Genomic DNA, 9,373 nt, shown 5'->3' with positions numbered 1-9,373 from the left:
GGGAGATGTGATCCACAGAGCCTTAGAGAGGGGCTGGCCAGCACAGGGTGACAAACCCTGTGCCCTTTGAGGCTGTAAGGGCCATTAATAACCATTAATAAACCACCATAAAAAGGTGTGGAGAGAGCTACAAACCCTAAGCTGGAATGGTGATAGGAGTAAATCAATGAAGCCTTAAGGGAGCAGGTGTAATATAAGATATATATATATAGATATATAGATATATAGATATATAGATATGTACGCTGTTCTCCTGGGAAGATGTGTAAGAAAAATGAATAAATGCAAATTGAAAAGCTGCAAATCTCTGCAGAACTTCTCTGGAAATGGTTAGAAAAGTGACTTTTTCAAATGAGCCAACTGAACCATTGCTCCCTTAACAAGAATTCTTGTTGATGTTCCTGGAGCTGGAGTCCTCCTCTGGATAAGAAGGGAAGTGCTGCTTTTCAAACTCCAAGCGCAGCCAGCTCTGCCCTCTGCCGATGGCCGGGGACCACGATGGCCCAGGAATGTGGCCGTAGGTGACACCGCTTTGTGGCACTTTTGGAAAAGAAGAGCTCTTGGCTCTCACCCCGGTCAGCTCCATGAGAGCTGCGGGAATCCCCTGAAGGGGATAATAATGACCGTGGAGCGCTCGCTGCTTTTGGGGAGCCCAAATCTGCCCACGATCAGCTTCGGGGGGGCCCCTGAATCCCCCCCAAACCACCGGGACTGCAGCACAGGGGCGCGAACATCCAGGTGAGAGGGAAGGAGCCTTTCCCAGCGAGCTGGGGAGGGAAAATAATCCATGAATCCTCTCATTCCCTCAGCTCGGCAGCTGTCCCAGAGGTGACAGGGTGGCACACGGGTGGCACCTGCCAGCGCGTCCCTGTCCCCAGGAGCTGCGGGGTCCTACCGCCACCGCTGGCTGCGGGAACAGCAACCGGGGCGACAGCGCCCCCAAAACACCCCGACACCACAACAGCCGAACAAACACCGTGAGAAGCACGGCGAGGGAAGGAAAGCGGGTGATTGCGGGCAGGGTGAGGGGCAGGGACCCCAAAGCGCTGCCCCGGGGCCCCGCCGTGCCCGTCCCGCTCCCCACGGCGCAGCCGCTCCCCGCCACTTGCGCTTTTGCTTTGCTCAGCGAGGGAGGGACCCGCCGTGGGGACACTCCGGGACAGCCTCAGGGCCAGCAAAGGTAGGGCTGGAATTCCTCTCTCTGCCGGTTTCCTTCGGGGCAGGCTGAAGGGGGGTTCAGTTGGGGTTTTGTGGGTGTTTTTGATTGTTGTGCCGTAGATTTGGTGCGGCTCTGCCGGGAGTGCTGAGAGGGGATGGGACAGCCCAGGGACAGCCAGGGGGGTCCTGGCTCCACCACAGACCTGCTGGAACTCCCAGAGTGAACAGGGAGAAGGGGGGAGATGCAGAGTAAGCCCAGCTATGGGTAAGGAGATAATACTTCATTTATGGAAGAGCTCCTGTGTGTGCCCATGGGATGCTCTGAGCATCCGAGTGAGAGGAGGGGATGGCTGAGGTTAAAACACCCAGCCTTGAAGTTTCAAGCTGTGTTTTCTGCTCTCATTGAGTGAGCAGCTGAATTTAAGGATTAACTCCAACTCCAGCCTCTGCAAACCCAGCACCACCTGGGATGGGACTCGTCTGTCAGGAGCCTTTGAGGTGACACAGCCCCATCCTCCCCACACAGGGATAACTGACCCAATTCCCACTGCTCCACGTTTTCCCACGGGTTTGTCTCCCTCTGTTTGTCCCATGAATTTTCCCAAATGGTCTGTTCCCCACACTGGTTTTCCATGGGCCAATTTCCATTTGACTGCGAGAACCAGGGAGGAAGAGGACAGGGTCATCACAGCACAGGGACGTGGCTGTGCATCCCTGGGCGGTGTGCTGATGGTTTGGGGGGATAACTCCCAATTTTGGTGCCAGAAACATCTCCCAGGGACATCTGGGTGTACCAGGAAGGGAGAAGGAGGGTGGGGGATTAGGCTGACACACAGCACTGCTGCTCCGGGTTAGGTTATTTTCCCTTCTTAACCAGGATAAATATTAACAAAGGAGGACAAGAGCTTTTGCAAGGATTAAAAGGCAAAAGCAGAGTATTTCATATGGCATTAAACCAGAGAATTTATTTTTTTTCCCTTCATATTCTTGGAATTTAGTTAGCACAGCAAGGGGCAACATCGCTTTGACAGAGATAAATCCCAAATATCTACCAGGAAACGACTTCAAGGCAGAGGAGCCTCTTCTTCTGTCATTCGTTAAAAGAACAAAAAACCAACCCGATACAACATTCAGTTTCTGGTTTTAGCATCCCTATTTTCAGTTAATACCTTGTAAAGTCTACTCCCTGCCAGAGCAGGAGAGACAGAGAACCAAGTGGGCACTGGGAGAAGCCCAGGCCAACCTGGGCCAGCTCTGCCCTCCCCACAGAGCCCCTTTGGAGGGACTGAGCCACCCTCACCCTGCCTTCACTCGCACAGGAAACTGAATTTCCATTTGATGTTTCCCCTGTGCATGTTCTGCTTTTATTTTAGGTTGTGGAGGAGAAGAAGGAAAAGCACAAGAGGAGGCAGGCACAGCCCAGCCCAGCTCCCCCAGGAGGGTAAGTGAGCAGGGAGCACCAGGCTGCTGCTGCCGTGTGCCTCTCACCGATTTTGGGTGTTCTTAAAACACATCCCACACTGAACACGAGGGGCTGAGCACCCCCAGCTCACCTGGGCCAGGTGGAGGATCCACCCAGGCTGATCCACCTGGCTCCAGGGAGGAGCAGGAGGTGTTGGCACATCCCAGCTCCGAGAGGGCTCCGGGCAGCAGCAAGGACAGCAGCCACAAACCGAGCCCAGCCAGGAGCTGCTCTCAAAGCCTCCCCCACACCCGGAGGGGTTTAGGAGTTAAAACCCCCAGGATTTGCTAACGAGGATCCACACTGGGCACCTCTAAACAGCCTCAGGTGAGGAGCCTGGGCACTGCTGAGCTCTGCTGAGGCTGTGGGGCAGAGCCCACCTGTGAGCAGGGCAAGGTGCTGCTCCACACCCCCAGCCCCTGCAGGGGTTCTGGGTCAGGGTTAGGGTCCTCCAGCACGTGGGAAATGCTTTACCCAGGATGTACCCAGCTCTAACCAGCTGATTTTGGGCTCTAACAGCTCCAACAAGCTGATTTAAGAGTTGCCATGTGCAACTCTTACCTGCTGCTCTGTTTCATTGGGCACAAATCTTCATCCAATGCCCCCACATAGCTGATTTGGGGGGTACCCATGGAAAATTCGGGGGGAAAAGCTGTTCAGGGGAGAAGGAGGCTGTGTCTGTGGAGAGTCTGTCACCCACCCCCTTGCAGTGAGGGGGAAGCAAGCACAGAGCATGCAAACCCAAATTTCCTCTTTCTGGAGATTTTTTTAGCATCCTGCTGGTTTTTTACACAGCACATGGGGCTGAACTCTGTGATGTTGCTGCTTGGGATTTCCAAGACGCCGTTTCTCACATTGCTGAGTTCTTACAGCCCCTCCCCAGCTCCGAGGGTGCCCTGGGTGCCCTGGCTGAGCCCTTTCATGCCACAGGGAGAGGCAGAAAGTGCTGCAAGTGCCTCCCTGCCCCAGGGCCAGGCTGGAAAGTTGCTGTGTGATGGGGATGGGGAAGGGCAGGAGCTGGGGGACAGCAGGAAAAATAAGATGTGGACGTGTGGAAGGGCTGGGGGTGCAGTTTGTCCTTCCCTCTGTGTGTCCCATGGTCCAGAGGTGGATTTAAGGAGGGTTTTCCCACCTGGGAATGCAGCCAGAGGAAAAGGAACATGATCAAGTCTTCCTGAGTGGGTGTCAGGACCCCCTGCCAACAGGAGAGGAGAGACAAGCTAGTTTAAATTGATAAGAAAAATTGTTAAAATAAAAATATTATTAATTTTCACTCCTGAAGCATAACAGGATTATTTCATAAGTCATTTTACTCCACTGCTTGAGTTAGATGCTCCCTCTTTAAAAGGAAGGAAGACATCTCAGTCTCCTTGGCAAGAGAAAATACAAAAGTAAGTAAGTTTCCTTTTGTGGCAGATTTTCTGTTTCCACCCAAATCTACTTCAAAGTTTTAGTGCCATTACACCAAAAAGTGTTGAACATCATTAATAAATGTTTTTTGTACCTTTTGTACCTAAGCACTTTTTGTAGACATTTGTACCTAAGCACTGGAAAAAAAACCAGCAGGGACTGCAGCAGATGTAATTTTACCTTTAAAATTTAAAAAAGTTAAATGAAAAGAATTAAAACATTTTAGATTAAGTAAATGTGCCTTTGGCATCTGGGTTGGTACCTACAGACTTCTCCCACTTAGACCTGCAGGATAATTCTTCATGTGGAAGCCAAAGGCAAACCTGAGAGGCTTTGGGCAGAGATCTGAATTATCTCTAGATTTATCAGATCTGGCTGAGGTTTTTGTCTGACACATTCAGATAACATCACCTGTTTGGCCTGCAATTTTACATAAAATCCTCTCCTCCATCCTCCTTAGAACCAGTTCTGGTATTACCAACAGCCCCAGATGTGCACGGTGGGTAAGGACAGGCTTAGAAAAAGCAGCTGTGAGGAAGTCAAATTGGATGAAAAGCAGGTAGTCGTGCAAAGGACAGTTCATGCCCTATTTTTTAAGGTGAATTAAAAAAGTTGACCCTGGTTTGGTGAAAGCCACTGACCTGGCACTTCCACCCCATTTTGTGTGGTTTGTGTGCACATGGGTTACACGAGGAGCAGATTTCCTTCTGTCACCTGCAGCTGGGGAGGGTGGGAATGCTCTGAGGGCTTTCCTGGGAAGCCAGGGGAGTGTTTCCCTCAGGAGTTTTTGGGAGGTGAGGCAGGTTACCAGAGCATCCCAGCACTGTTTCCTGGCACACAGGAAGAGCAACACCCCCAGGTTTGCAGCAGAAAATGAACACGGTTTCTATTTATTCCTTGGTGGTTCTGCACCTCCACTGGACAGGGCAGCAGAAGAGCTGATCACCACCAAAGCCACAGGGATTTCTGCTGGAGAGATGCTCCAGCTCTTTCCAGCTCTCCCATAACTCTTGCTCCATTCCCTCAATCTCCCAACAACGCAGCCTTAGAAAGAGCTTGGGTCAATGTAATGATAAATGTACGCAGACAATAAATAGAAAAGTTATAAACTTGTGTTCCTATAGTTATAAGTAAGAACATGACTCGAGTAAGTAAGAAATTGCATTAAATAGTGCAAAATAGCAAATATAAAATAAAATAGTAAAATAGTGAGTGAACCTTTCTGTCTTCCAGCTGCGGGGCCACGTCAGGTGTTGAACCCCTGTGTTGAGAGAAGAGGCTGAAATGCCACCCAAAAGGTGACAGAGACACAGCTCTGGTGAGGAATTGTCCACCTGGGCACACGGCAATGCTTGTCCCGGTGTGGATCCCTCCTGCCCATCCTGCAGCTGACCCCAGCGAGCTCTGCCCAGGAGCATGAGCAGGGCAGGACTGGAATTAACCCCCCCCACGCCAAAACTCCCCAGGATGAGGCGGTGACCGGAGCCTCGCACACGGATTCCAGGGCTGGACTGTTCCCTTTGGATCCCGAGGCCACCCTGGCTGCAGGACAGGCGGGATGGACGGGTTATGATGCCGGGGCTGAGCACGGAGCTGGAGCACAACCATGAGCAACAGCTCCAACTGCAGCGAGCCAGACCTCAAGCCCTACTACGCCGTCACCTACACGGTGATCCTGATCCCCGGGCTCATCGGGAACACCCTGGCCTTGTGGGTCTTCTATGGCTACATGAAAGAGACTAAAAGGGCCGTGATATTTATGATCAATTTAGCTATTGCTGACTTATCACAAGTGCTGTCCTTGCCCCTGAGGATTTTTTACTACCTGACGGGCACCTGGGAGTTCGGAGGAGGTCTCTGCATGCTCTGCTTCTACCTGAAGTATGTCAACATGTACGCCAGCATCTACTTCTTGGTGTGCATCAGCGTGAGGAGGTACCTGTTCCTCATGCACCCCTTCAAATTCAGCGACTGCAGGCGTGTGTGTGATGTCTACATCAGCATCGTGGGCTGGGTTGTGGTCTGTGTGGGCTGCCTGCCTTTCCCGCTCCTCAGGATGCAGCACCAGGATGACAAAAACACCTGTTTTGTGGATCTTCCCATCAAGAAACTCGACCTCCCCACCTCCATCACGCTGATGACCATAGCGGAGTTGGTGGGGTTCGTGACCCCCCTGCTCATCGTCCTGTACTGCTCCTGGAAGACAATCTTATCACTAAAAGAGAGGCACTCTGCTTCCCGGGACCTGGGCGAGAAGAAAAAGGCTTTAAAGATGATCCTCACCTGCGCCCTGGTGTTCCTGATTTGCTTTGCACCTTATCACATCAGCTTCCCGCTGGATTTCTTTGTGAAAACCAGGCAGATCCGGGAGGGCTGCGTGCAGATCTCGGTGTTCCACGCCGTGGCTTTGTGCCTCGCCAGCCTCAACTCCTGCGTGGATCCCATCATCTACTACTTCACCACGGATGAGTTCAGGAGACGCCTCTCCAGGCAGGATCTGCAGGACAGCATCCAGCTCCAGCACCTCAGCTACGGCAGGAAGCACTCCAGGGATGTGCTCAGCGAGGACACCACGGAATACTAGAGCTGCCCTTCCCAAACTGCTGCCAGCACTTCCAACTCTCGTTACGTTTTGGCCTTTGACACATTTTTTTCCCTCAGGACACTGAGGACAACAATTCAAACTTCTGCTTTTGGTGTGGGTTGGAATAAATAAAACCTCCTTCCTCCCCAAAAAATATCCCCAAACCTGACCAGGAATGTGTTGATTTAATACTTAAGGTGCAGATTTTCACTGAACATAAATAGGAGCATTTCCATTCCTCAGCTGGACAGCAGGAGGTCACAGACCCATGGGAGAGGTGACACCAGCCCCACTGTCACAACATGGCACCATGCCCTGGTCAGCAAGAAACAGCAAAGATTCTGGGGTCTTGCTGTGCAGAAAGAATTTGATCCTAAAAAGTACTGGATGGCACAAGATTCTCTGTTTCTGAAGCACGAGACAATTCAGCAGAGACTGATTCTCCAGAGAGTGCCCAGAGCCTGCTCCAGCCACGCCGAGCACGGAGTGAGGAGCACAAGGTGGCCCCAAAGGACTTCCCATTTAAATAATTAATGAAGCCTCATTTGGGGGTGTAGCAAATGCCATCACCCCAAATCACAGTCAGTGAAGATCCCACACACTATTTTTCTGCCATCAGTTCCCACTTCTGGATGCAAAGACAAGGGTTAGAGCCATGCCTTGGGTTTTGAACCATGAGGTTGTGCTTGGAGGGTATTTATTCAAGCCAGGTGTCCTTTGAGCCTTTCAGATCCTCTTTTCACCAAAAATGGGGCAAATTATTTCCCTTTCACTGATAAGTGACCCAGGGCCATCACATCCACTCCCCACGAACAACAGCAGGATTCAAACAGAGGATCCAAACCTTCCCAAAGTTCTCTGTAATGGGAACTCCCTGAAACAAAACCAAAGGTGCCACGAGAGACTTCTAAGAAAGGCTCAAAGGTGGATGCTTTGTTGATAATATTTGCTTTAAATTCAAACCACAGAGATTTTGGGCTTGACTTTGGTATTTCATTTGCACCTTCTTGTAAAATGTTGCTTTTCTGTGGACATTGGAAATGTTACATTTGTAAGTGTAAAATACCGTGCCAGTATCATTTCTTATTTATGCAAATTTTTTGTAATTTATATAAGGGACATACACATTGTAGGAAAATGATGTGAAGCCCAGAGAGTGCCAGAACACAAGAGGTTTGGGGTTTTTTTCAAAACCTTTTTCATATAATAAAAGAAAACTCCACCACCTCTTCCCTACAGGAATCTGAGCCAGTGCCTGATGGCTGAGCAAGCACTGATAATTCATGGAAACCACAAAGCATATTCACAGTGACCAAAAAAAAATATTTATTTTTATACTTCCTGTTGTATATAATAAAACAATCATTTCTAAAAATGTTTTTTAAATCTGATTCTTGGCCTTTTCTCCCCCCTGCATCACCAATACACACAAACATGTGGCAGCACCTGGATTTGATGCCTCTTGAGGGCCTTTAGAACATTTTAGATGCTTCTCTGAAATTATTTTACTCTTCTTCTTGCACTGGGGACAGAAGTCAAAGGGACAGATTTCCCAGGATAACGGGAATTCCTCCAGCTGCAGGAATCCAGCCCATCCCTGTCCTTTCTGGCCACCATGGAAGGGGACCAGGGTGGCCCTGTCCAACCCCCCCAGAGTCACTTTCAGCTCCTGAGGGAGAAAAGGTTGTTACATAAAACGGTGTCAGAAGTTCAGAAATTGTTCAGTGACAGAAACCTCAAGCAGCTGAAAATTTTCCACCCAGAAAATCCCGTGGGTGCAGCAGCACCTTCCCCCCCTGCCACGGCAATGGGGCTTATTCAAATGAGTGTTAATTATCTTTTCTGCAGGAGGTTGGTGCAATGGTCAGGGTTGGTGACACGAGATGAATTCAGGGGACACCTCCCTGCCCTCTCCCAGGGCACCTCTGCTCCAGGTGGCATCTGCTGGGGACACCCTGAGGTCTCACAGGCCCCTGGGGATGCTGCCACCAACAAGTGCAGAGTCAGGATGTTCCTTAGATTTCCAGGAGTTGGATTTTCATGCTGTGGGTATTTTTGCCATGCCCCTGTATTTTTAGCGTCTCAGGATCCATGAGCTGGACTCAATGATCCTTAGGAGTCCCTTCCAACCCAGAATATTCAGTGAATCTCTAAAATAATCTGAATAATCTGGTGTGCAGCACTGGAATGGGAATCTGAATGAGAATGTGACTGAGAACAAAACCCCCCAAATATCCCCTTTATTTTGCAGCAAGGGTTTGCCCTCCCCAGGGCGTTGTTATCACTGAGCAGCAAGCACTGAGGTCTCTGCCAGTGCCCTCACCAGGCTGGCTCTGTGCTGAAACGAGAAGTGGCTTTTGGGCACAGAATCAGTTTTAATTCCTGCTGGGCCAAAGGAGAGCCATTGTGGCAAGAGTGCAGCCTCAGGGGTGGTTTGAGGGGTGCCTGGGGAGATTGAGCTGCTCAGAATGAGCAGAGAGTGTTTTGGGAGCCTTTCTCACACATGGCACAAGGTGGGTGAGGGTGGTGGGGTCAGGGAGAAGCAGAGTTCTGGGTCTGCTCCCACCCTGCCCCACTCCCATCACCTCCCCCGTGCTCCCAGCCCAGCTGCACAGCCTCTCATCCCCCTCGGGCACGAGATCCAGCAGCTTCCTTGGGGCTTTGTGCATGTCAGAGCTGCCCTGGCATGTGAAAGCTGGCACAGCAGTGGGAGCACAGCTCCCTTCCCTTCCCTTCCCTTCCCTTCCCTTCCCTTCCCT

At 50.7% G+C, this 9,373-nt stretch overlaps 1 protein-coding gene and 1 long non-coding RNA gene across 2 annotated transcripts in view; one reads left to right on the top strand and one right to left on the bottom strand.

Moving 5' to 3' along the window:
• Nucleotides 1-5,610: 5,610 nt before the first annotated feature.
• Nucleotides 5,611-7,700, top strand: GPR174 (G protein-coupled receptor 174). The gene has a single exon (XM_033514120.1). It carries the CDS (start codon nucleotides 5,637-5,639, stop codon nucleotides 6,612-6,614), a length of 978 nt encoding a protein of 325 aa, XP_033370011.1. The 5' UTR covers nucleotides 5,611-5,636; the 3' UTR covers nucleotides 6,615-7,700.
• A 216-nt stretch (nucleotides 7,701-7,916) lies between these two features.
• Nucleotides 7,917-9,373, bottom strand: part of LOC107203852 — a 4,881-nt gene continuing 3,424 nt past the window's right edge. The window contains exon 2 of the long non-coding RNA XR_001521385.2: nucleotides 7,917-8,283. This is a non-coding gene — a long non-coding RNA (uncharacterized LOC107203852). The remainder of the gene's footprint in view (nucleotides 8,284-9,373) is intronic.

The sequence above is a fragment of the Parus major genome, chromosome 4A (genome assembly GCF_001522545.3).
Source record: "Parus major isolate Abel chromosome 4A, Parus_major1.1, whole genome shotgun sequence".
Taxonomy (NCBI): Eukaryota; Metazoa; Chordata; class Aves; order Passeriformes; family Paridae; genus Parus; species Parus major.
This window is presented reverse-complemented; position numbering and strand designations above follow the sequence as displayed.

What these genes read in the sequence shown, in the direction of transcription:
- GPR174 (XM_033514120.1), top strand. Translation starts at nt 5,637, where the DNA reads ATGAGCAACAGCTCCAACTGCAGCGAGCCAGACCTCAAGCCCTACTAC.